Source organism: Triturus cristatus, chromosome 10 (genome assembly GCF_964204655.1).
Source record: "Triturus cristatus chromosome 10, aTriCri1.1, whole genome shotgun sequence".
In the NCBI taxonomy this organism is placed as follows: Eukaryota; Metazoa; Chordata; class Amphibia; order Caudata; family Salamandridae; genus Triturus; species Triturus cristatus.
In genome coordinates this window covers 679,171,406-679,199,198 of record NC_140593.1, presented here as the reverse complement: position 1 = coordinate 679,199,198, position 27,793 = coordinate 679,171,406, and the positions used below count along the sequence as shown (strand labels likewise).

The 27,793-nt window shown below is 45.4% G+C and overlaps 1 protein-coding gene across 1 annotated transcript in view; it reads left to right on the top strand.

The window, feature by feature from the left end:
• Positions 1 to 27,793, top strand: part of LOC146789901 (uncharacterized) — a 427,419-nt gene that overhangs the window by 341,082 nt on the left and 58,544 nt on the right. The window contains exons 12-13 of the mRNA XM_085628175.1: positions 10,089 to 10,286; positions 25,655 to 25,748. Coding sequence (XP_085484301.1) covers positions 10,089 to 10,286; positions 25,655 to 25,748 — 292 coding nt within the window. The remainder of the gene's footprint in view (positions 1 to 10,088; positions 10,287 to 25,654; positions 25,749 to 27,793) is intronic.

Here is a 27,793-nt window from a genome sequence, read left to right as displayed (position 1 = left end):
ACAAACGGAAAAAGGCCATCGGCACCGAGAAACCTACTCGGCTACCGACGCCAACTACACCGAGGGCAATACCGCCTGCTTCGCCTCGCGTCGCTCCCTCGACGACGCCGAAGCCTCACGTATCGAGGACGTCGACGGTGATCTCCACACCTCGACTCGAGGACCCGCCGGCACCGAAAAAATCCACGCCCGGCTCTACTAACCTGCCCGGGGCCAAAGCCTCAAAGACGCCCCAAGTGCGGCCTGCTGCGACGCAAAGCAACAAAACCACGGCGGCCCTCAAAGACCCGTCGGGTTCCGGCCCAATCGGAGCTCCAGCAACCTCTACGGGGCCAGCCAACATTACCTTCGGCTTGCCTCCGTCAACAATCCCGAAGATGTTCCAACTCAGGACACGGGTTACCCAGACTCCGGTTCCACCGGACGAGACGTCTCCGTCACGTGTCATCGACGCCGACACTGGCAGGATGATTCTCCACGACCGAAGAATAACTTCGGAACCGCCATTGGACCCTTTCAGGATCCCACTAAAAAGGAAGCTGCCTGTGGAATCAGAACCTCTCCTTTATGAACCGTTCCATTCCTCCTACCAGGATCCACACCGGTTCTCCCCCACACGCTCCGACACGGATGCATTGGAGGACTACATGGATGACCAAGCACCCTACCATGTGGACACAGACCCTGATGACCAGCAGGACCCTGATCAAACTTGGGGCGACCCTGCAGGCCCCAGTGCACCTCTCGATACACAGGACCCACAACTCTATGGGGCAAAAACATCTCCCACGGAGGATACTGCGGCGTTCAACGCTCTTATTGAACGTGCTGCAAATAACCATGGGGTACAGCTTCACTCAGATACCATCGAGGATGACTTTCTAATGGACACTTTTGCATCCTCAGAAAGACATGTAAAAACTCTGCCAATGCTGAAGGGGGTCCTCAAGCCAGCTAAGGACATTTTCAAGGAACCCACCAGGGCACGAGTGATAAACCCCAGGATTGATAAAAAATACAGATCAGCACCTGGGGATCCTACTTACATCAAAGGACAATTGCCACTCGACTCCATCGTCGTAGCGAATGCTCGCAAGAGGGCACACTCGCAAACGACAGGTGACGCTCCTCCCCCGGACAAAGAGTCCAAGGTGCTAGAGACCTCCGGCAAGCGGGTTGCCGCCCAGGCTGCCAACATATGGCGCATAGCCAACACTCAAGCGCTCCTCGCTCGCTACGATAGAGCGCACTATGACACCTTGGAGCAACTACTCCAACATCTCCCTGACCAGTTCAAAGAAGGTGCAGAAATTCTTATCAGAGAGGGACAGCTACTCACAAATGCTTCCATCAAATGTGCACTAGATGCTGCAGACACGGCTGCCAGGGCCATAAACACAAGCGTCATGCTGCGACGACATGCCTGGCTACGAATCTCAGGATTCAAGCCTGAGGTACAAAACAACATACTGAACCAGCCCGTCAACCCCGACTATTTATTCGGCCCAGAGGTTGACACCACCCTCGAAAAGATAAAAAAGGACACGGACACTGCAAAGTCCATGGGCGCCCTCCAAACTCAGTCCTTTCGGAGCGGCTCCTTTCGTCGCCCCGGAAACAAGGGGGCAGGTAGAGGACAGGGGTCACAACAGACGTATAACAAAGGCAATACACAGACCACCTACGATAAAAACACCCGAGGTGGATATCGTGGCTCCAGTACAAAGGGCAGAGGACGTGGCTACGGCAACACCAGGTCCTCCCCCAAGAACAAGCAGTGACGCCCTCTCCCTTCCTCCCGACCACACAACACCTGTCGGGGGAAGACTACAAAGGTTCCTGTCCACGTGGAACTCCATCACCACGGACAGGTGGGTCAAAGATATTGTAAAATACGGTTACTGTCTGGAGTTAACCTCCACTCCACCCACAATACCACCAAGAAACCGTCCTATGTCCTCAGAGCACTTAACGCTCTTACAGCAAGAGGTGCAAAGTATGCTTCTAAAAGGCGCCATAGAGGTCGTACCCGTCCACGAGCAGGGTACGGGGGTTTACTCCCTCTACTTTTTAATTCCAAAGAAGGACGGGTCGCTCAGGCCTATATTAGACCTGAGACCCCTGAACCAGTACATTCTTTCAGAGCACTTTCACATGCTCACCCTACAGCAAGTCCTTCCGCTTCTCAAGCAGGGAGACTTCCTAGCCTCACTGGACCTCAAGGATGCGTACTTTCACATACCCATCCACCCCTCACACAAAAAATACCTCAGGTTCACTGTTCAGGGGCAGCACTATCAGTTCAAAGTCCTTCCCTTCGGCGTGACAACAGCGCCCAGGGTTTTCACGAAGTGCCTAGCTACGGTGGCAGCACACTTACGGAGGCAGCATATACACGTCTACCCCTACCTAGACGACTGGCTCGTTCAAGCGAAGTCAGCCCAGCAATGTGCAAGCCACATGTCCCGCACCATTCACCTTCTTCACAGTCTGGGATTCTCACTAAATTACCCAAAGTCCCATCTCCAGCCCGCACACGTACAACAGTACCTAGGTGCGACTATAGACACTCTGGCGGCCACAGCTCAGCCAAATTTAGTGAGGATCAACAGCATACAACTGCTGATCTCCAAGTTCAAACCCAATCACTCGCTTCCAGCGCGAGTGTTTATGCAGTTGATAGGCATGATGGCCTCCTGCATCTTCATAGTCCCGCACGCGAGGTTACATATGCGCCCACTTCAGGAGTGCCTAGCACGTCAGTGGAATCAGGCTCAAGGACAGTTGAAAGACCTAGTGTTGGTGAGCGGTCGGGCATACAACTCTCTGCATTGGTGGAATCCACAAAACCTTTGCAAGGGCCGACCGTTCCAAGAGCCTGTTCCACAAATAGTACTGACAGCGGACGCGTCTCTCCAGGGATGGGGAGCTCATGTACTCCACTACACAGTGCAGGGACTATGGACTACACAACAAAAGAAGATGCACATCAACCTTCTGGAACTGATGGCAATCTTCCTGGCCATGAAGGCATTCAAAGTACACCTGTGCAACAAAGTCGTATTGATCCGGACGGACAACATGACTGCCATGTACTACATACAGAAGCAGGGAGGAACACACTCTCCACAGTTGTCTCATCTGGCTCAGAGCATGTGGAAGTGGGCCATTCAAAGGAACATGTTCCTCATGGCGGAACACCTCCCTGGCAAGGACAACCAGATGGCGGATCTGCTCAGCAGACACAGCCAACAGATGCACGAGTGGGAGTTACACCCATCAGTACTCCAACCGTACTTCCAGCAGTGGGGTCATCCAGAGATAGACCTATTCGCGACAAGCGAAAACGCAAAATGCCAAAGCTTCGCCGCCAGATTCCCACATCCGCAGTCGCAGGGCAATGCGATATGGATGAACTGGTCCGGCAGATTTGCGTACGCTTTTCCCCCAGCGCCGTTGATACCGCTGGTAGCTCGCAAACTACGACAACACTCCCTGACACTCGTCCTAGTTGCTCCCACGTGGGCACGCCAGCCGTGGTACACCACCTTCCTCGAACTTTCCGTGGTGCCGCATCAAAGGCTGCGGATCAAACCCGCGCATTTGACGCAGAACCATGGAGAGGTTCAGCACCCAGATCCGCAACAGCTGAACCTGGCGATCTGGCTCCTGAAGTCCTAGAGTTTGGCTATCTCAACCTGCCACCTGACTGTATGGACATCATCAAGGAGGCCAGGAGACCCACTACCAGGGCTTGCTATGCAGCCAAATGGAAAAGGTTCGTCATTTATTGCGGTAATAATGACATCAACCCGCTGGACGCATCCCTCCACAACATCATCTGTTACCTCTTACACCTATACCGATGCAATCTGGCGTACACCTCTATACGTGTCCATTTGACCGCAATATCAGCCTATCTGCAAACCAGGCAGCACCTCTCTCTATTCAGAGTGCCTGCCATCAAAGCATTCTTGGAAGGGCTCAAACGAGTCATTCCACCTAGTCACCCACCGGCCCCAATGTGGAACCTCAACTTGGTCCTCACACGCCTGATGGGTCCACCCTTTGAACCTCTACACTCTTGCGAGATTCAATTCCTTACCTGGAAAGTGGCCTTCCTAGTAGCGATCACTTCCCTCAGAAGAGTTGGTGAACTCCAGGCACTAACCGTTCAAGAGCCATTTATTCAGGTTCACGCCAACAGGGTCGTACTACGTACCAACCCCAAATTCATGCCCAAGGTAATATCGCAGTTCCACATGAATCAGACTATTGAACTGCCCGTTTTCTTCCAAAACCCACAAACTGTTGCAGAAAGGGCACTACATACACTAGATGTACGGAGGGCCCTCATGTACTACATCGACAGGACTAAACCATTCAGGAAGACAAAACAACTGTTCGTTGCCTTTGCCCCACACCACAAAGGTAACGCCATCTCCAAAGCAGGGATAGCCAGATGGATAGTTAAGTGTATTCAAATCTGTTATCAAAAGGCAAAACGCACATTAACTATTCCACCACGAGCCCACTCAACACGTAAGTTGGGGGCTTCCATGGCCTTCCTAGGAAATATTCCCCTGCATGATATATGCAGAGCAGCCACATGGTCCACTACACACACATTTACAAAACACTATTGTGTAGATGTGCAGTCAAAACAGCAGGCAGCTGTAGGTCAGGCTGTTCTCAAGACGCTTTTTCAGACCGCTGCAGCTGGCACGGGTAGCCGCCGCTAATAGAGGGCACTGCTATGTATTCTATGCACAGATATGAATTCAGCAGCCCACATGCCTCGAACTGAATATGCTACTTACCAGTATGCATCTGTTCTTGGCATGTAGGGCTGCTGACATTCATATCGCCCTCCCTCCTCCCCGGCGCCTGTCGCAGCTGCAGCTCTCAGAATTACTGCAAGCATGGTCATCACTTTCTGTATCTACTCCATCACTGCCACAATGGCGAAAAACAATCTGAGGATGGAGAGGATGCCCATGCGCACTGTAGTCCAGGGGAGGAGTCACCTATCCAAGGATACTTCGAAGACTCTTCCAGGACAACAACGTGCAAACATCCGGACCCAACACTAGGCGGCGATCTATGCACAGATATGAATGTCAGCAGCCCTACATGCCAAGAACAGATGCATACTGGTAAGTAGCATATTCAATACATTTTGAACCCAAGAACTTCGTTATCAGGGAAGTCCTTTTTCGTGGTAGACTTTTTACAATTTTAGCACAGTTAATCAACAGTGTGTTTTTACGCAGAATGCTTTCCTATGGGAGAAAGAACATTCATTGCATACATATACTTGCAAGGCGTTTCTGTGGGACCCCTTTTGGTCACGAGGTGGTAGAGGGATAAGGATCAAAGTTCCACCAGCAGATCGGTTGTATCTGTCCTGGCAAGCCCCGATGCTGAGGTGCTGGGTGGGTTGGTAGCCTTGCATGCTACATGGTAGAAAGGGGGGGTGGCACCTGGACATAGGCTCCACGGGGGGTCTTAGGACAATTCTGTGAACTTCGAACAGGGGCCTGGGGTGGTAAGAGTCGGTTTCTTCAGGCCCAGGCCGGCTGGCTTGGGTGCAGAGTGGTTATGGTCGGCTAACTCTTGTGCATCAAGGCGCTTACTGGTGTTGGTCAGGACCAGCAAAGGGGACTAAAACAGGACAGTTGTCCACTCTCTTTGCTGGCCTCTGAGGTGCTGACGTCCCTCGGCAGTTGGTCGTCTGTGATGTTGTTGGAGTCTGGACTGGACTTTCAACAAGCGTTGGTTGCTGCAAGGTTCCGGTACCCCGGGTCATGGTGCAGGAGGGCTCGAGGAGATCCTGGCATCTTTAGGCATGCCAGGAAGACTGATCTGACCACATTGAGTGCGTTGACCTTCTCCTGGGGGGCTACTGCTCGGTGAACCTGGTGGACAGCAGTTTCTTTAAACCGGAATTCGCGGTCAGTGCTTGCAAGCTGCAGGGGAGTAGCTCCTCTACTCCTAGGGAAATGCTAGCTGCTGGGCGAAGTGCTGACAAACCCTCTGGGGCTTGTGGATGATGCACAGCTGCAGGACGAGTTGTGTCTTTACAATTGTCGAGTCTCTGTGCCACAGGCAGGGTTTGGCGCCAAAAGTCTACAGCAGTCTTCAATTCTTGCAGGTTACGCTCTTCCATGTCCTCCTCTTCTTTTCAGTCAGTAGAATATGAAGTTCTGAATTCAGGGAGCCCCCTGAATACTACATTTAGGGGTGTTAGAGGAGTGGAGAGTAGTCGCTAGGGAGCTACCTACCCTTGGGGTCACTATGCCCCTTATATGACCACTTCCTGTGGGAAGTGGCATAACCCTGTCCCAGGGGTGACTTACATATATCACATGCAGGGTCTGCAGGCATGGCACACAGGAGATTTGCTATGTTGAGTCTTTACTTTTGTCTGAACCATGTCACGCAGCCTGCAATGGCAGTTTGCATGAGGGTGGTGAGAGGTCACTTAGGGTGGCATAATGCATGCTGCAGCCCTTAGGGACGTTCTTGAGCATCCATGCCCTAGCTACCAGGGGTGCAATTTACTAGGGACTTATAGGGGTGCTAAAGGTATTGCAAATTGGGGGAACAATTACACAGTTTTAGGGAAAGCAATCTGGCACTGGGGACCTTGATAGCAGGAACCCAGTGCCCTTCTGTCTAAACTGCACCAGTTATGAGGCAAAAAGTGGGGGTGACCATATCAAAAAGGGGCACTCTCCTACAGTAAGCACTAGGTGAGGTGAGACCCTGCAAACACAATTACCATTACTACAGGTTGATGAATGTATCTACAAATAACCGTTGTTTACTACAATTCACACTGGCATTCCTTTATACATCTGAATCTAATATGTCTTAATTTTAATTTTTATACATAGTTTACCTTGAATAATGGTTCAAAACAATGCCTTCTTGTATGCAAGGTCTTGCGTAAACACCAACTGTTAATCTTTCAACAAGGCAGTTCCTCGTTCTCCGACAGTCTTATTCAAGGTTCTTCTATTCTTCGGATTATCGTGATCCCTGTAAATAAAAGCCTGATGATTCCTCTGTGGATTGTGAGTCATTCAAAACTCCCTCTAACACTTGCACACACACCAGGAAAAAACTGAAGACCTTGCTTGAAACCTTTGCAGAAACCATGGTCCTTTAAGTGAATCCTTAAGTGCTGCAGCACAGTGCCACCACCTCCACGTAACAGAATTAACTGCCAGTTGGTTGAGGGTGGAGCCACTTTTAAAAGATACGCTTGGCCAAGATGAGCGCCGAATCTTGCGGGATTTCAAACTACCATGATATTTCGGTCGAGATTTGAGGCCTTGTTGCAGCAAGATCCCAGGACACACCTAATGTTGCTGTAGCCCAATGGTCTGTTCTTCAGCACCACATTGCCATCGAATACAAAGAATCGCTCCAACTGCGCCAACACTGCTTGATTGTCTTTTTAAGCATATGCGCAATCTAGCTTTTGAGGAGCTTGACTCTGTTTGCAGTTATCCTTGATAATCTTGGTGACTAATTGTGGTGTGAATTATGACAGTATGAGCCAAAAGAAACAATTGGGTGTTCCTGAACATATGAATCTGAAGTCAAATCTGCTTTCCTGCACAGGCTTCATGCGTAACTTGTCTTAAGATCGCATGTTTGTTCTGATTTCTAATGAAGTTTCAAGCAGAGGTTTAGATCTGAAAGATGTTAAATTTGCATTCAGTTATGATTATTGCTGTACTTCACCAGAGCTACTCCTGCTGACTAGAACTTACTTTCTGTAGTAAAAAACTTGGTACAGTTTGCACTTTTGTTTATTACTTCCAAAATCGCAAAGAAAGCAGACGTCCCAGTCATTGTTCTTTGAGAGCCTTATCTGCAAATCGACCCTAAATAGCTGTGAATGGTCTAAGGTTATTGTTTCAGTGTGGTAGAGTAACGAGAGGTGATTAATGTGCTTAGTCATAGACAGGCAGAAGGAAATAAGTAGCTTTATTAGAGATTTAGACATTTCCCCTTGTGAACTTGATTTCAGTTTAATTAAAAACATTTGGTTTTCCAGGTTTCTAATGTTGGAGTTAAAAATGTGATACTATATATAAAAAAAATCATAAGTGCACGAAAAATAATTTGGGGAAATCAGGACAGTGAAGCAACTTCACAAAGGAATTAAAAGATAACCACAAAGTTTAAAAACCAATGATGTTTAAAAAAGGATAAACCACACATTTTAAATATAAACACTATTAAACCCTAATTTTTAAAGTATATAATTGACCACACAAGAGGCCCTTAAAACGATAGAACTGAATATGGTATTCATTGCAAAGTGAGAACATTAAATTATGAGAAAGAATGCAAATGACAAAAGACAAATTAAATGATTTCACAATGCTCAGTGATGAGAGATGCATTAGGAAGTTTGACATGGAGTTTTGGAATTTCAAATGTAGGCAAATGATATGCAAGTTAATTATTTGAATTATGAGAGATAGGTTCCACTGTGTAGCTGATGATACGCAAGTGACAGGTGTGTTCTAGGTTAAGGACCATCAAATACAATGATTTTCCTGAAAAATTTACTGGGTACTTACTCGGAACATGCGGCATTCAAAGGGTTTCTTAGAAGATGCTTCTTCCCTTTTCTGCATTTTGGCTTCTTATCTAATGGCTTTCCTTCCTCTTTCCGAGCTTGTCTCCTTCCTGGAGCAAAGCTTGTTCACCCTTCTTTTAATTGTCTGTCTGGCATCCTTCCACTGTTCACTTTTAGGGAAGAACGTATTTCTTTCCTATACACTCCTTGAGAGGGTATGTGTTTTCTAGCTCTCTCCCCCTTTTGTGCTCCACTCCAGTGCACTGTGTTGCTCTCTCCCTCGTATGCTGATTTCTCTCTTGTGTACTACTTCACCTCCAAATCCTCTGCCCCTACACTCAGATTCTCTATCCTTCATGTGCTGCAATTTCCCATCCTTTATTACTTATCCAATCACCAGCTTCATTTTAAGTTTCTCTCCTGCCCCAATCTCCATTTGTACCTCACACTCGTTCATCCTTTTAACAACCTTCCCTTGCAGTCCTTTTAATTATCTTTTTTTTAACATTTTATTTTTACATTTCTTGCAGGGCCCACCAGCTTCCATTTGCTGTGGATCACTCCACTTGCTGGAATGCGCATTAGCGCAATTCAGAATTATTTTTTTGTTTACTTACGGTGTCAAAGAATATGGTATCCATGTCCTCACATATAAGCATTTCTACTGAATGACACAGCACCAGTTGTGTCATGAAGCATACGTGCATGTGGCGTCATGACACATTTTTTAAATTTTTTAAATTTTCTAATGCTGCACAGGATCAGCAAAAAGGTTTTTTTCCTTTTTATCAGAGCTGTACAGCATTGCCAAGAAGTGCTAGAAAGGCCAATAGGTTTAAAAGGGATACCTGTTGGCTTTGCCAGTGCTTGTTTTCAGATGCAATCTAGCTCTCACATTGTTAGATGCACATCAAATTCACTTCTGAGGGTCAGATCCTCCCCGTTTAATTGAAACAATGATACTACCTTGTTCCTTAAGTTGTCTCTCTGTTCCCTGCTCTTTCGGAAAACTAGGAGAAGCCCATCAAAATGCCTTTCAACCACTGCATTTTGTTTCCAAGAGTGACACATATTGACATAAAAATATAATTTACAGGCAACTTGAAAAGACAGATCTAAATGTCTCTGAAAAGATCTCTGCAAAAAAGACCTTGCAAAGCGTATTTGCAGATATCTAGAGCTATCTGTGGCCAGGTTTAACTCAAGTGACCTGGACAGTACATGTGTGTAAATTCAATCTCCAGTCTGGCATTCCTTCCTTTGGTTCATATTGTTTGATTTTATGGTTTTGAATAGGGAAAATCAGACCTCTAAAGCATTTTAAAATGTACATTTAATAATAAGGCAATGCACAATTGTTTTTGCATTCTTATTCAAACTAGCAAAGGGAGCTTTTTCCTCCTAGCTTCTGTCCTTCTAAAATTTGAAGAAACAAGTGTCAAGTGGAGCTTCACCTAAATTCTTTGTCTCCCTTCCTCTTTCTCAGGGCTGGACTTCACCTGTGACACTAATCGAATGAAAGTGTCCATTAGTGCCTGGGCCCGCACTGTGGAGCAGCAGACGCTCATCCAGAAATGGTACCATAGCTTCATCTCAAGTCACCACCAGTTTACCATGTTTGACAGTGTGCTCGAGGTGGATCCAGAATGTGCCACTCCATTGAAGGCTGCGACCGGAAGCAGTGGTGAGGCCCTACAGAACTTTACTTTCCCCTGCTATTTGAAATGTTGCAAACCTGGTCTTAAACACAGTAGTCTGAGCAAGGTCTGATTGGAGCTCTTTTGTAAATGCCACAGCTTTTCAAAAGTTGAACATTCCCAAACATTGGGGAGAATATTTCTAAGAATTTCATAGCATCTATTCGTAGCATGTATTAGCTGTAAATACAAATGTTTAACATATCCTTCCATCTAGTGTTGGGGTTGGACTGTTGCAAAATGTTTTCTTCAAACAAGTCTTTGAGTCACGTGGTATTGTGACTCATCCTCCATTGTGTATTGCGCTTGTTACTCAACTCATTTGTTAGATTGTTTCTTTCCACTATCGGGTTCTGACGTAGATATCGCAGCTCCCAGACCGAAAGTCAATTCCAGCACTGAGGCCTTTTTCAGCACCCTGTTTCCTTCAGCAATGGCATAGACAATCACATACACCGGCTGGTATTAAGGAAATCTTCAATTCACCTGCCCAGGCTCGGCCTTTCACATGTCTTTTTTCCTGTCACCATATACTCCACGACAATGAGGGATGGAAAAGACACCCGTTAACTTCTGGCCCAAGTGCCATGCCAAATACTACAGGAAAGACCGACACAGAGTGTGCAATCTGTTTGTCGCCAGAACACGACGAGAGCTTGTGTGAGACGTGCCTGGCGTTCCGTTAGAAAAAGACACTTCGGCAATGACGAGAATGTCATTGGGCCCACTCCACCATGCACCGATTCACCGAAGATACACCCGATATTTTCGGGTGACAATCACCAGGCCCTGAAGAAGAACCGGAAGATACCAAGGCACAACCGGTGCCAATAGACATCCCCATACTGCTGCTAGCAGTGGCAACAGCTCTGACTCAGACCCTGATCCATATCTACGAGGGCACTATACGAAACTGGGTTTTGGTTGCATTCCCCCCCCCCCCACTCCACCCCCTTTCAAACACACACACACTTTTTGTCTGGAATTTGATGCAACTTTGACTGAAGTGTACTGGGTTCCTGATAACCAGGCCCCCAGTACCAATGTTCTTTCCCTAAAAATGTACAATGTTCTCCCCAATTTAAAAAACCTCTAGCACCCTCTTTAGGTCCCTAGTAATTGGTACCCTTGGTACTTAGGGTCTGAGGTACTAAAGAGGGTCCCTAAGGGCAGCAGCACAAATTCTACCACCCTAAGGAACCCCTCACGAAGCACATGAAAGGCTTCCATTTTCAGACTGTGTCTTGCTGCAGACAAAAATGAAAACACAACATGTCACACCTCCCTGTGTGCCATGTCCCTTAGCAATGCATGTAATATTTGTAAGTCACCCCTACAAAAGGCCTGACTGCTTTAAGACAGGGTGCTTAATACTACATGTGAGGGCATACCTGCATGAGATGTTTGGTATCAAACGTTTCATATTGATATACCCACATTGATGTCAGTGTTGTATTTACCAATACATGTGCCAGCCTCTGGTGTCCTTGCTGACTAGTTTCTGCCAGCCTGCCACTTGAGACACTGTTCTTACCTCCTAGGGTGAGAGCCTTTGCTTGCAGGAGACCCAGAACAAAAGTCTGTCTGGGAAGAGGGTGTAGCACCCCCTCCCACAGGATGACCTGCTGATTAGCATCCCTGGGCCGGAAAGCTTAAAGAGGTGCCACCTTTAGTATACAAATCTGATCCCTTCCCAGGAAAAGGCGCCCCCCCTTTGTCTAGAGCCCCATTGGTACCTGGACAGATGGGAAAATTAGCTAGTCAGGTAGGCATGCCACCTCCAAGCTGGTACCACCCCTAAGGTGGGCTATAGCAACGTGGACACCATTTTTCAGAAGTAGCCATCTTTGTGATAGCATACCTAGGAATTCTGGGACAGTGTTATGCCACTTTTCCCACAGGAAGTTGTCATATAAGGGGCATAGTGACCCCAAGGGTCAGTAGCCCATTGACTACTCCCCTTCATTTCAGTATTTAGGGGAGCCCCTGGCACTAGAGTAGGAGATCCTGATGACCTAAGAAGAGAGAGAACACCGAAGAACTGCAAAAGCATGGAGGAGAGAAGAAGCAGTTGACTTCGTACTAACTCTGCCGGCATCCCTCATCAAATACTGTGCCGAAGTCGACTCATCCTGCAGCTGTTGACTCCAGAAACCCAGAAGGACTGCCTGCCTGGAGAAAAGGCCCAAGACCTCCCGTGAACAGCGGACCTGTTACCCTGCACCCTGCAGAAAATCAGAAACAAGAGACTGAGACCTCTGGAACTGCCAACACCTAAAGCAACCACTACACCCATTGCCTCCAGCCTGAGTTGAAGTGGAACACTGGTGCCAACAAGTTTCCCCAGTCTTTCAGAGCTCAACTCCATTGTGGTTTCAACCCTCATGGACTCCTCAATGTCTCCTCCAGCCTCTACATGCAGGCCTCCTTGACCATGACTACTCCCTGTAAGAAAACACGAAGCCTTAAGTCACCTCTGCGTCTGTCTCCCCTGAGCCATGGAGAAGAGGATCCCAGGTGTCCCTATGTCCCCGAGCATCGTAAGACTTGAACCCCCCTGTTTGTGCGACCCGGCTGGCCTTCCATCTAGAGCCTGCAGCCTCTTTTCGCAGTTTCCGATCTCCATTGAAACCTATAGGGACCCGAAGCTGTTTTGCGCTGTGCACCCGGCCGTTGCTGGTGGTGTAGTGCTGGTGCTGACTTTGACCCCGCCTACCACTCGCCTTAACCCCTGGAGATTGGTCTTGTAAGTCGCTGCACTATACCTGTTTGCAGAACTTGTTCTTCCTTCCATCGGATAACATTGCAAAACTCAAAAATTGCACAGTAGTCCCTTTTTGAAGTGAAAAGAATTTATATTTAAAAACGTACTTAACTGAACGATTTTTCTCTTATTCCTAAACATAAATATACTTGCTGTTTTTATAAATTGGTGTGGGTTTCCTTCTTGAGTCGCATGTATCATGTATTGATCATTGTGTGTATTTGCAGATGCCTTGCACTCCTATGTGTTAAGCCCAAGGCTGCTCAACCACACTATCCTCTAACAGACCACTTTGGGATTTCCATTGCAAGCTCCTGTCCACTCATAAGGGAATCTCTGAACTCTTTACATGGTATATGACATTTTTGATGTATCACATTATAAGCTAGCTTCCTACAGGCATGCAAGTACATAGGCGAAAGCACCAACGAAGACTGGTAAAGCGGCTTTAGGAACCCCACTGCCCTTGGGCCATGGTGGTCTCCAACAACAGGCTCAAGAGTGTACCAAACTCACACTGTCTGCAAAACAATCGACAAGTGTCGAAGTTTATAGCCCTAAAATGCCCCTCTGTACCAGCACTGAAAAGAATCTGGTTCGCCACCTCCGAAACATAGGGAATTGGAGCCGAAGCTACAAACATCGGACCTGAAGTATACTCGGCGCCGAAAGACTCTCACGCACCACCAGCTCCAAAGCACACAGATAAGCAGTCGGCAACAAAACACCATATACAGAAACTATCAGCAAAATCAAAAGTTGCATCGACGTCCAAAGCACCTTTGACGTCAGAACATGTGAAAACAAGTCCAGAACCTAAGCAACAGCAGTTCAGCCCATTCTAGAAAAATTGCAGTACAAACTTATCAAGGGACAAAGCAGACTGTTGGGTCATCCAGACACAGAGAAATTGGTGACAAAACCACCACCACTTATATTCCGTACACTTCCTAAAAGGAAGAGAACTTTGGAAGAGGAGATTGTGACCAGAACCATCCAAAGCTCCCTAGAAGAAGAAGGACACCAACAAGCCCTATATTATTTGATTCTTCACCTCCTTCTTCAAATTCTCTACCTCCACCTCCTGCTTCACCTACACTGCCATTACCGCAACCTCTGCCGGTTCCTCCACACTCCCCTCAACACTTGCCCTCAGAGCAGCCATATATCTCTCCTGCGCATTCATCCATAGGGGATGTAGATCCTGGGGAGGAGGTACCATACAATGCGCCATACTTCCTAGACTCACAAGGGGATCCACAAGACCCATGGGACTTATATGATGCAGATCCTGTAGATGACACCAACCAGACCTACATCTCTAAACCATCGCCACCGGATGATATCACATCTTAGCACGACATCATCAGCACATTACCACAAGGTGGACATGAACATGAGCAAGATTTTTTGGTGGAAACGCTAATTAGATCACAAAAAACAGCCCAGTCCCTTCCCCTGTTAAAGGGCATACTAAGATCCACTCCACATTTTTAAATAACCAGTTGAATCTTGAGTTGTCGCCCCTATAATAGAGAAGAAATATTACTTTGCTTATCAGACCCTGCATACATCAGGAGCCAGGTCACCTGGGACTCCCTAGTAGTACATTATGCTAGGAAAAGAACAGATTCGCTTGGCACTGGGAACGCCCCCACCCCCACAGACAAAGTAAAAAATATGATGCAGCAGGTAAACCAGTTGCCGCATAAGCAGCCAACCACCTATGCATTGCATACTCTGTTTCCTCTTCCTCTACAATCGTGTCCAGTGGGACAAGATACTGGAGCTATTACAACACCTCTCATACCAATACGAACAAAAAGGGACTCCTTTGGTAGAAGAAGGTAGGACAATATCAAATGCCACCATACAATGTGCATTAGATTATGTGGATACCAGTGCACGGGAGGTAGATACCAGTATACTCATTAGATGCCATGCATGGCATAGGGTTTCTGGTTTTAAGCCAGATATACAACAACACCTTTAAAACCTCCCATTTGATGGACCGAACTTATTTGGACCACAGGTGGAGGAAATGTTAGAGAATCTAAAAAAAGGATACTGACACTTAACGCTATGTGAGCCCTCCCAACGTTTTAACACTTTCGCAGGGGTCAGTATAGAGGAGCAGCCAGAGTGGGTACATCACAGACTCAGGCAGCGGTCAAAAACAAAAATTTAGTAGAGATGCATACTATAGGCCACACTATACAAACAATAGTGGATAAAGACAGGGGGTCCACCGCTAAAACTCCCACACCTCCAAAACAGTGGCCACCTAAGTCTCCCCCGCAGCATATTACACCAGTCGAGGTTACAGCTACAACAAAACCACCATCAGTGGACAAAAATCACCACAGATCAGTGGGTCATCTCTATAATCAAGGAAGGGTATTGCTTAGAACTCAAGGACACACCTCCTACAGTAGCACCAAGAATTCAAACTGTCACTAGAACATCTTACACTACTACACGATGAAGTCCAAGCTCTACTTCCAAAAGGAGATATAGAAATAATCCCAAAACATCATCAGGGACACTGGGTATACTCACTATATTTCCTCATTCCCAAAAAAGACAAAACCTTAAGGAACATTTTAGACTGAAGACCGCTCAACAGTTACATCTCCTCAGAACACTTCCACATGGTCACACTATAGGAAGTGACACCATTGCTACAGCAAGGAGTTTTCATGACGGCATTAGACCTCAAAGATGCCTCTTTCCATATTTCCAGCGCACCACCGCTATCTGTTTCCAAGTCAATAGGCAGCAGTATCAGTTCAAGGTCCTACCATTTGGGGTGACTACAGTCCCAAGAGTATTAACCAAATGTCTTGCAGTGGTAGCAGCTCATCTCGGAAGGGTAGGCATGCTTATTTTCCCCTATTTAGACGACTGGCTCATCAAAGGTCCAACCAAACAGCAATGTTTTCAGGACACCCAACAGGTAATCAACATTCTACACAAACTGGGTTTTTCTCTCAATATACAAAAGTCTCACCTGCAACCTATACACGGGTACAACCATTTCTAGGCTCAATACTAAACTGTCACAGCCAAAGCATACCCTAGTCCAGAAAGAGTACAAAAATTCAAACTAGCATAACCTCTGTTTCAACCACAAACTCAGCTCCCAGTAAAAACAAGCATGAGTTTTCTCAGAATTATTGCATCATATATAGCCATAGTACCAAATGCTCACCTACATATGTGTACCCTTCAATGCACTCTTCAGTCACAATGGTCTCAAGCGGAGGGGCATCTACAAGATATCTAGTGTTGGGCAGGCCAGCGGCCCATCGCTCTCTGAAGTATTAGAACAGCAACAATCTTTTGAAGGGTTGGCACTTCAAAGCCCCAATTCCTCTGATTATCATTACCACAGATGCATCCCTTTAGGGGTGGAGAGCACATATGCAAAGCCTCACAGTACATGGTCTATGGTCAATACAGCAAAACACGGTCACATCAGTCATCTAGAGCTTCAAGCAATTCTGCTAGCTCTGAAAGCTTTTCAGTCATCTTCACAGGATAGTAGTAATATGTACAGACAACATGACTGGATTGCACTATATTCAAAAACAGGGGAGACACACTCATCACAGCTATCCTAGCAGAATGCATCTGGCACTGGGCAATATTTCACAAAATTCACCTCCTAGCAAAATAACTACGTGGGGTGGACAACGACTTGGCAGATATGCTCAGCAAACTCACCAACAAGTGCATGAGTGGGAACTCAATATACCACTCCTTCACTCCTACTTCAGATGGTGGGGAAGCCTGGAGATGGACCTGTTTGCCACTCACCAAAACGCCATATGTCAAAACTTGGCCTCCAGGATTCTACAGCAATACTCCAAGGGCAATGGCCTGTGGATGAACTGGTCAGGGATATTTCAAAACACTCCCCCCCCCCCCCCCCTCACGAATTCATTTGTGGTGCAAAAGCTGACACTAACATCTCTTACACTAATCCTAATAGCCCCAACATGGGCATGACAGACGTGGTTCACAACCCTACTGCAACTATCAGTAGAGCCACACGAAAAACTACCTCTTTGCCCACATCTCCTAGCACAGAATCAAGAGAGAGTGATGCATCCAAATCCCAAACACCTCAATCTAGCGATCTGGCTACTGAGAGCCTAGAATTTGAGCACCTTAACTTACCAGAAGAATGTATGGATATATTGAAACAAGCAAACAAGCACATAGTCCAACTACAAGAGCCTGCAATGCAGCAAAATGGAAAAGATTTGTTCATTACTGTTCAAATTTTTAAAAAATCAATACTTATCTCCAACAGTACAAGACCTCATTAGTTATCTCTTTCACCTATAGCAAGTAGGATTTGCTTATACATCTATCAGATTATACTTAGCAGCCTTAGCTGGTTACATGCAAACAGGCAACACGTCACTTTTTAAAACACCAGTGATCAAAGACTTTATGGAACTACTAAAAAGAATCATACCACCTTCCATTCCCTCTGCCCCAGTCTGGAAACTAAAAAAACTGTCCTCACTAGACTTATGGGGCCACCATTTGAACCATGTCAATCCTGTGAACTTCAATTCTTTACATGGAAAGGTGCTTTCCTAGTGGCTATCACTTCCCTAAAGAGAATAGGTTTACTCCAAGCACTTACTGTAGAAGAACCATTCTTTCAAAAACTTCCAACAAAATTGGTACTCCATACCTACCAAAAGTTTGTACCAAAGGTAGTGACAGCCTTTCACACAAGCCAAACTATAGAGCTACCAGTTTCCTTCTCTAAACCAGACTGTAGTAGTGAAAAGAGCCCTGCCTACACTCAATGTTAACAAGCATTTGCAATGCAATAGGTCTCGCATTTACACGAGTTTGAGCTATTCGCATTGTATATTACAATGTCTTTTATTAAGTTTTGTTTTTTATTTTTTTTATTTTTTATTTCAAATTGTTTTTATTAAAGTAACAGAGACAATACAATAACTCTTCCGTAGACAAAGTTCAAAATAGTCATATCCATACATACAAATACAAAAAATAGAAATGAGTGACAAGACAAATGAAATGAAGAATAAAACCCCGTTCCAGCTCGCATCATCAAATACAGGTACATTCCCATTACATTGCTTCGTGTGTGGGCGCAGCGCCCCGGACTCGAGGGGTCAATCACGCCTCACCTTACAACAACCCCACTCAGAGGGGCCAACCACAGTATACCTCTCAAACCTCTTGGTTTTTAAAACAAATAAAAGGCATTGTCATTTGCAATGCTAGTAGTTTAAACTCTCACAAATGCGAGACCTATTGCACTGCAAATGCATGTTAGAACTGCCGGTGCTGAGCACCGGCAGGACCGGGCCCACTTAAAGCACTGTTTTTACGCTCACGTTAAAATGTAGGGATTTGCGATTCATATGGCAAAGGTCCTGGTAATTCTGGTATTCTCGCTACTGCACAATGCAGGTTAAAAAAATCGCAATGGGTGAAATTGGTGTGCTGTTCCCACATAGAATTAGTAACACAGGCCAGTATTACCACCCAATATTGCAATCCAACTCAACACGAGTGCCGAATTGCACGATCACGTTATACGGTCATTAAAATAAAAATAGTTATGCCTTGATACGGTTTATTCCACGATATTTTTCATTTTTTATCTTACTCATGATCAGTACGGTTTCATAGCAAACAGTGCAGCATGTGAGCCGCAGCCTCTCAAGTACAGTGCTCTTCTTCATTATATGTAAACAGGAAAAACAAACCTCAAATTATGGAAACTGTAGAGGCGAATCCAAAACCATGATTTATCTACTACAATACAATGACAAAAGAAATTCACAACGAAAAAATAGCTAGACAACATTTTGTTACACTTGGTGTGTCTGCAGGGAGTGAAACGAATGGTTACAATAAAAGTGCGGACAATAAGTATATGTTGTTGTGGACTTTGTACTTTCCCAAGGCCCAGCATGAGTTAAGATGAGCACTGAAACGGTAGCTAAACTAGATTTTGTGCCACAGACTACTGTGACAGAGCAGCTGGTGTGGATTTCAAAACAGAAACAGGTCAGAAGTTAACAGCAATTTTACTTCTCGCAGCGCTGTCCGACGTAGCCCGGTGGGCACTGGTCGCATATTAATCCACGCCTTTGGTCAAAGTGGCATGTTGGGCTAAAGCTGGGTCGTTGATGGGCGAGCACAGGACCGAGAAGTAAACAGAACAAGCCGAGTAACTTAGATCTGACAGAGGCATGGCTTCGCCCTGGCTCAGATGTACCCTGTTGTGGCATACTGGAGGTCAGGTGTCCTAGGGTATCCAGGCCTAATCTCGAAATTAATACGACTCACCCCATCGTAGTCTTGCAGGGATGATTTGCAGCCCTTATTAGTAAGCAATTATTTCGCTGCGCAGACGGTGCTCTCTCTCGGTGTGTGAAGTTTGCTTGCAATTTACCACATTTGATTAGTACACAAGTGGGCGATCTGTGCACTGGATTCTCGTGTTGTTTCTTTTCTGTGTTGGTCTATGCTTTCATTACAGTTTTTTTTTTGTGTAAAATCCGATCACAACGAAATTGTAGCTTTACCCCGGTCTGCTCTGTAATTATCCTTGCAATTTACATTTTAAATGTGTGTGTGTCTATATATACACACACATCAGGCGCGCAACACCCATTGGACTCACAGGGCTTCAGCCCCTCCCCCCCCCCCCCCCCCCCTCGTGTGTGGCAGCCCGGGATGAGACAGCTTCCCGGCGCACACACAGCCGCACCCGAGCACTTCACAGGTCTTTAAAAGACCATTTGCATGTTAATGAGGCCTCGCTGTTGTTTCACCCCTTCTAAGAGCCCCTGCAACTCCATTCTGCCTATTGCTCACCCCTTCTAAGAGCCCCTGCAGCTCCACTCTGCCTATTGCTTAAAGTTTCAGCCCCCCCCCCGAAATTTTTTCTTAGCCCCCCCCCCCCCCCCCCCCCGAAATTTGGCTCTAGTTGCGCCTCTGACACATACACACATATATATATATATACACACACATCTTTAATAGAACAATGCGGATGCTTCAGCTGAGGTGTCTTCATTTATAGCAAGCATAGGAATCCCCCCCCCCCCCCCCCCCCCCCCCCCCCGTCGTGTGTGGCAGCCTGGACAGCCTCGCGGCGCACACACAGCTGCACCCGAGCACTTCACAGGTCTTTGAAAGACTATTTGCATGTTAATGAGGCCTTGCTGTTGTTTCACCCCTTCTAAGAGCCCCTGCAGCTCCACTCTGCCTATTGCTTAAAGATTCAGCCCCCCCCCCCCCCATGACATTTTTCCTTAGTACTCATACTGATTCGGTATTTAAGAATCGGTAAAGTGTATGTAGGTAAAAATTCGGTAAATGTTACCGAATCGGAGTGAGTCGGTAATTACCGAATCGGTATTTACCAATTCGGTAATGAGGCATACCTTCCCATTGAGGGGAAGGTATGCCTCATTACCGAATCGGTAAATACCGATTCGGTAATGGGGGAGCACATGCAAGGGTGGCAGGGTGTCACATTGACACCCTGTTGCACCCCTGATTCGGCCATGTGTGCACATGTGGCACACATACATGCCCTAAGGGCATGTATGTCTGCCACATGTGCACACTTCTAAGCGCTTTTAAATGCTTTTACTCATCCATACTTTATTAACCACCAACTATTAGTTGGTGGTAAATACCGACTCTAAACAACACCCACACAGTCCCCCTACATCTGATTTCTGTATTCGGAATTTACCGAATCGGTAAAATTACCGATTCGGTAAAATTACCGATTCGGTAAATTCCGAATACAGAAATTCACCCCCTACATACCAAAAGCCAAAATACCGGTCAGTAACGGTATAATTACCGAAAATCGGCCGTTACCGACCGGTATTTTGGCTTTTGGTATGTAGGGGGTGAATTTCTGTATTCGGAATTTACCGAATCGGTAATTTTACCGAATCGGTAATTTTACCTATTCGGTAAATTCCGAATACAGAAATCAGATGTAGGGGGACTGTGTGGGTGTTGTTTAGAGTCGGTATTTACCACCAACTAATAGTTGGTGGTTAATAAAGTATGGATGAGTAAAAGCCGCTAAATGGGATGCGGGTCACATTGCTACAGTGTGCGGAACTGCACATTTTATACTCTCGAATCCGTATTATGGGATCTTGAGGATATGGACTCATCTGTATCTTTCGCCGTGAAGTGATTTGTATTGCGTAGCACCTTCCTACTTTAGTACATTGGAATCTCTCAGAAACTATCCATCTGAATCTATATTAAGAAACTTTCCTATTACCGATTACACGGCGATATATGAATTACAGACTTCTGGATGACCGTTTTCATTTTTTCTACTACGTATAGATACTGCCCTGAAGAAGTTCTTATCTTAAAGAACGAAACGCGTTGGCTGATCTTTTACTCTATGAAAAAACATATATGAAAATTAAAAGGAATTCTAAGGACTTACTCAAGTTTGGACTTTTCTCTGGTGCACCTTCCTTTTTTGTAAAAAAGTTCTTTCTCAGGCAAGGGATCTGTAGGAATGGACCACTCAACAGCTGGACAATTGTTTATGGCTGCAAAGGTGGCTTATTTCTAATGGAAGATTATCCATAGCATTGGGTGGCTGGTTTTTGATAGCTGCTTACCTTCATATTGCTCTTGTCTGTGAATGAGACTAGGATTTGTTATCATTGTGCCACTGCCTCTTTCATCTTTGCTGTGCTAAGCACAGTGGAGGCAAAGTAGAAGATTACATCACTTCAAAAGGTCTCCGGTCATTTCCAGGGACAAGCCTCTGCCACTATGCTTTTGTTCTCAAATGCTCAGGACTTGTTGGTCTTCTGTAGTTCTTAACCTTTTGACTCCTGTGTGCCCCCACTGAATCATTACTGGAATCTGGGGACCCCACCCTGCTGTGAATATTTATTGGATTCCAGGGGTCCCTAGATGAGTCATTACTGGAAGCCGGGAACCCAAGCCTAAGTAATTTTGATGAAAACATAAACAAATTATTAAATATTTTAATTAACTCCCAAATATAGAAGAACAGTCGTTATTTTAATTGTCATAGTAAGGATGTAGTTTTTCTAAATTCAATTAAGGCAACCCATTGTCCACACTATATACTGTTTGACTTCTCAATCTGAGGCTACCAGCTTACCTTTTGCCTCCTAATTCAAATTCCTTCACATATAAAGAATGTCAACATTTTCAATTTTGCTTGTTTATTCATATGCACTTCATTAATCTCTTGATATTATTTAATATTCTAGACAGTCGCGGACCCCCTGAGAAGGCTTCGCAGTCCCTTTGGGGTCCCATGGCCACAGGTTAAGGGCCACCGGTCTACTGCTTGCAAGTGCCCCCCTTCAATCCCTGGGAAATTAGTGCTATTCAGCTGCATCTGTCGTAGATGTTGAATCAAGAGTCCATCACATAGTCCATTAATGTATAATGCTCCCTTCTATGCAAAGGGGTGCATCACCACTGATGCAGACCCCTGTATATAAGGTCTGCATCAGTACTGAATATTCGGGTACAGGTGGGGAACTGCTCTATTGCCTTGTGATTTACATGATCTTGTGTTTTTCTGGACAGTATCAACCATGTCCGGTTTCTTGAGGTACAATTGATATTGTTAGGACTAGAGGTCTTTGTTCCATCAGTCCTAGTTAGGAGCTCTTATCTGCAAAGACAATACCACAGTAACATTCACATGGAGGATGCATTCTTTGTCTCTAAAAAGGTGTGTTATGGATCTTAGAAATGATCTCCCTGCTGGAAACGTACCTGCTGGTGGTACTGAATCTGCAGGCCAGCTGGCCCCAAGGACTAACACACACCCTTCACCAGTGAGGACACCATAATGCTGCCTACTTGATTTAACCCTTGGGGACCTCTTTGCTGCCCAGGGAGAATTTAAAGTTGTCTTCCATATGCATCCTCCTTAAGGGAGGGTTCCTGTTTGAACACATCCCTTTCAGTGATTTTAAAATCGTAACAAAGAATACCACTTTCTTAGTGATTACATCAACACAGAGGCTAATCAAGCTTCAGCCCCTTTCACCAGGAAGGTGGTTCTTTGGTCTGCGATGAAGTACAAGAGACTCTCTTACAGGAGAAAGAAGAGGCACTTCAAAGGAATGTTTTCTCCAACAAATGCTAACCACTAAGGAGCTCCCACCTCCTTTGTTGTGAAACAAATTTTGCAGCTTCACTATAACAATATACCTTTTCAGGCTCTGCAACTAGAATTAGGGATCCCAAGCACATATGTTGTTTTGTGCTGCCTGTAGTGTGGTGGGGGTTCTATCTTTTACATTCTAATGTAGGATCCTTGAGATGGCTCTTGAATGAAGAACTGTTTATGGACCAAAAAGCATCAAGTGTCTTAAAGGTAAATTACACCAGGCATTAGCTTCGCTGGAAATTGCTTTTGAATATCTATCAACATGGAACTATAGGCGCTGGGAGCTTGCTCTGAAAAGTCTAATCCATACTATTAGCTTCAAATTGTACACATGTAATGTACTTCTCTGTAAAGTTGTCATGCTATTATAACTGTGGCAACAATGGGTAGGAATTCGCCATATCTGTTGATGGCTATGGCGCTATATATGTTGAGAGCTGACCGATTGTCCTAGTAATGAAAACTTATGCAATCATATTTTTGAATTCCTAAAATGATTTTTAAAGATTGCTTGGGATATTATTTAGCTACAAAGTTGCACTTTATCAGCTTTGCACTAGGAACATGTTTTTATTTTTATCTGTTTGTATTTAGACCTGATGCACATTGTTGTGGTATATGGTTGTTTCATCAAGGGTACTAATATTGCATGTGAACCGCATGTGAATCTGAAATGCATTCCTATTGTGAAATAAATGGAAGATGTAACCAGCGTGTCTTGTTTTGGAACAGTAGTGCTATACTATTAAAGACCGATAAGAGCTAGATAAAATGAACAAAAACGTCTATTTATGATCAAATCTCTTTTTTATTGGCAGACAAAGTAGATAAAAACTTCTATTTATAATTTGATAATCAACCTCATCTTTGAAAGACATATGACCATTATTGATAAAGGGAGAAGTAGAAATGGTTAAGCACCAAATGGCGAAGAGGTGTTTAATTTCATTCCTCATACTAAAGAAGGACAGCATATTATGACCCATATACAACACACGACATGTATACAAGCAAATCTAGATACAAAGATTCAAGCTTGTTAATAACAGACAGTATGACCAATTGACTCTGGGAAGAAGTACAAAGGAGAGAAAGCCCCCTGTCACCGCTATTGGCTTTTGAGTCAGTGGCACAATGCATTAGGTTTCATGTGTGGTATCAATGAGATGACTTATTTCAGACCATGTTTGTAAACTGAATGTTATTGTTGATCATTGAGCTGGGGTCGTCTCTCCTAGTTCCAGAGCTTCGTTGTTTGTTCTGGCTTAAGTGCTGGTCAAACGTTCAGATGATTGGGGATGCCACAGAAGTCACTATTAGCAGTATGGCTTTATCCATCCCCACACCTCCAGGTGTTTGAAGAGTTACCATAGCACTATAATAGTTTAGGGTCTGCTAGGGCCATTATAGAGCTGGAGACAGCAGATATGGCTTAGTCTCATGTAGATAGACACCTCCAGAAGATTTTACTTAAAGATGCTGCCCTTAGCAAAGGTAAGATTTATTTCTGCAATCCTGAAGTCCCTGATAGTTGGTGAGTCTTCTGTGGAAGCTTAGCACAGGATTTTGGCTGGAGTTTGGGGGTGCTGCTTCAACTTTTCTTGAACTTCTTTCTCGTGTTCCTATTTTCAGGGATGTAGCCAGTCACAAAGTCCTCTTGCTCTTCTGTTTCCCACCCAGTCATCACTCATGGTTCCTCGATGCCACCAATCTGGTATCTATGAGAAGCCATTAGGCTCTTTTTTTTATTAAAAAGGGGGTTCTACATGTATGCAGAAAACATGCGTGTAGATTGAGATGAGACCATGGTGTTCGTGCTAGGCAATTTAAATCTGATATGTTAGAGTTAAGCCAGTGGATGAGGAGATGGGAAGCAGCTGGCTGGAATTTAACTTGGAGAAAACTAAGATAATGGTAGTTGGCAGCAGTGAGTAAACATGGTCAGGTACATTCTGCCTCAAGTCACTCTGACCATGTCCTTGCATGTGGGAAAAATCTGAGATTTAAACTAAAAGCATTCTTGTCACTAGCTCGACAAATGCAGTCAGCCTCTTGAATGCCTGTTAGTTACCACTGAAAAGACTAAAATATATTACTGCATCTGCTATACCTGAAGGACTTGCATTGGTTGTTAACACTCAGGTGGGCTTTAGGTGAGTTGTAGCAAAGAATCTCGCAATTGACAAAAAGGCTGGAGGATACGAGAAACTAAGTTTAAAATGTGGTACTTTAAAGAATAAAGCACATGGCACCACTTTCAACACACTTCTTTAAAAGCTTGTCTCGTTCTTTTGAACCAGAATTACTATAAAAGACTATAGTATGATTTGCAAAGCAAATTCAATAGCATTTTCTCTTCTCCTGTGCAGGCTCCTTTCAGGCTTGGGAGCTGTCACTCATCATCCTGGCATCCCTGTTGGTGATCGCGGGGGGTGTAGCCTTCTTCCTCTACTACATTAGAAGGTAAGAAGTCTCAAGGTCTTCGCTGATACTTTAAGCATGAATTAAGTAACGGAGAATGTGGGAGAAGCCTGTGAAGTAAGTTGTTGGTGAATGTTTATTACAAAGAAGGTGACTCATTCTTCTGCACTTTTTTATGATTTCCATGTGGGCATATGAAAATAGGGGCCAGAACATTGGCTGAACAGAAGTTTGTGTAAGAGGGATATCTTCATCTCTGTGCTTACACATGTAATAATCCAGCATGCACTACTTCTTGCATATTGATTGATTTCATTATCTTATTGGCTTCCTTTTGTCTACATTATTTTTACATTTCAATCACTGCGATGGTCTAATGATCAAACCAGGAGTCATTTTGCCAATTCTAAATAAACAAATTACCCTGGAAGGGGCAGGTCAAAACACCTCAAAGTAACCCATTGCAGAGTGTTTCTAGAGACAGACATCTGGTCCACTATCCAAATTAACCCATCTTCGACACAACACCTGCTTGCCAATGCTGGTAAAGAGTCAGGGAGGTGGTGTCAGGGTTCCTCATGTTCGGTACATCATTGCTTTACCTTGACACAGATAAGCCATCCACATTACAACGTCTGCCACTTCTGACCATGAAAACCATTGGTCAAGCTCACATCCAATGTGGGAAGTGTCCACTTGCAGACAGCACATTTTTCGAGGTGTCCAGCATCTGCAGAGATCACGGAAGAAAAAGAAGCAACTCAAATGGCAGATCAACCAATATTGATAGGTATGGGAAACACTGATTACCAGCACGTTGCTTGTACTTTTTAACCTTAAATAGCCAGATTCATGTGACTTTCCTCAATTCACATTGTCATTCAGCATGCCAAGTGATCAGTTAACTCTCTTGTAATTACAGATTTGTAGCATGTGTTGGCCTCAGATACACATGCTATCCACATTCCTTCCATCTAGTGTTGGGCTCGAACTCTACAACTTGTTTGTTTTTTGCAATGTAGACTTTTGTTGTTGACGTGACGTAGAGTCTTCTACTCTTCGAGTGAATACGCCTGTTCAATAGCACCTTTGTTAGATTGTTTTTTTTTGTCCGCCATTGGGTTCGGACAGATAGCACTGGAGCTCCGTACAACGTCGGCGCCCTTGTTGTAAAAAAATGTTCGAGGCATGTGGGCTGCTGAATTCATATCTGTGCATAGATCGCCGCCTAGTGTTGGGTCCGGATGTTTGCACCTTGTTGTCCTGGAAGAGTCTTCGAAGTATCCTTGGATAGGTGACTCCTCCCCTGGACTACAGTGCGCATGGGCATCCTCTCCATCCTCAGATTGTTTTTTTCCGCCATTGGGTTCGGATGTGCTATCTTAGCTCAAGTTAGGAAAATATTTTGTCGAGGCCAAAAGGCCTTTAGTTCGCGTCGGTACTGTTTATCGATCGGTTTTCGATACAACCTTGTTAGTTTACTAACTTTCAGCACCGACTTTTTTCGCATTTACCTGTTCATCGACTACTTCGACGATGGAATCGAGGACGCCATTCAAGAGGTGTCCGGTATGCAATGCGAAGTACCCACACATCGACGTCCATCTGGTGTGCAACAAATGCCTTTCGCCGGACCACGACGAATCGACATGCATGGCCTGTGCCCGGTTCCGTTCAAAAAAGACTCTACGGAATCGACGAGCGGCGAGACTCGAAGCGCAGCACGCGGCACCGGCCCCAGCAGACATCTTCAACGAGGCCGAAGACGTCGAAGAATTGGAAGTCTTACCCTCCAGTCCCGTTTCCGAACACGGATCCGGATCGGACGAAGTCGACGAATCACTCTTCCACAGAGGTGAAGACGACACCGAGGTAGGAGACGACGAGGAGGCCTTAGGGGCCGAAGAGAGTAGCTCCAATGATGAACAAGGCCTACCTGTTCACACCGAAGAAGGCCCAGTTCCACGGCCTATGGCTCCGGTCGAGGGATCGCCTTCGGGCCTTACCCGAGACCCATCCCGCAGTTCTTCGGCCCCGCCCTCGGGCCCGGCCTCGGACACCCAGCGGCAGCCATTACCGCTTAAACC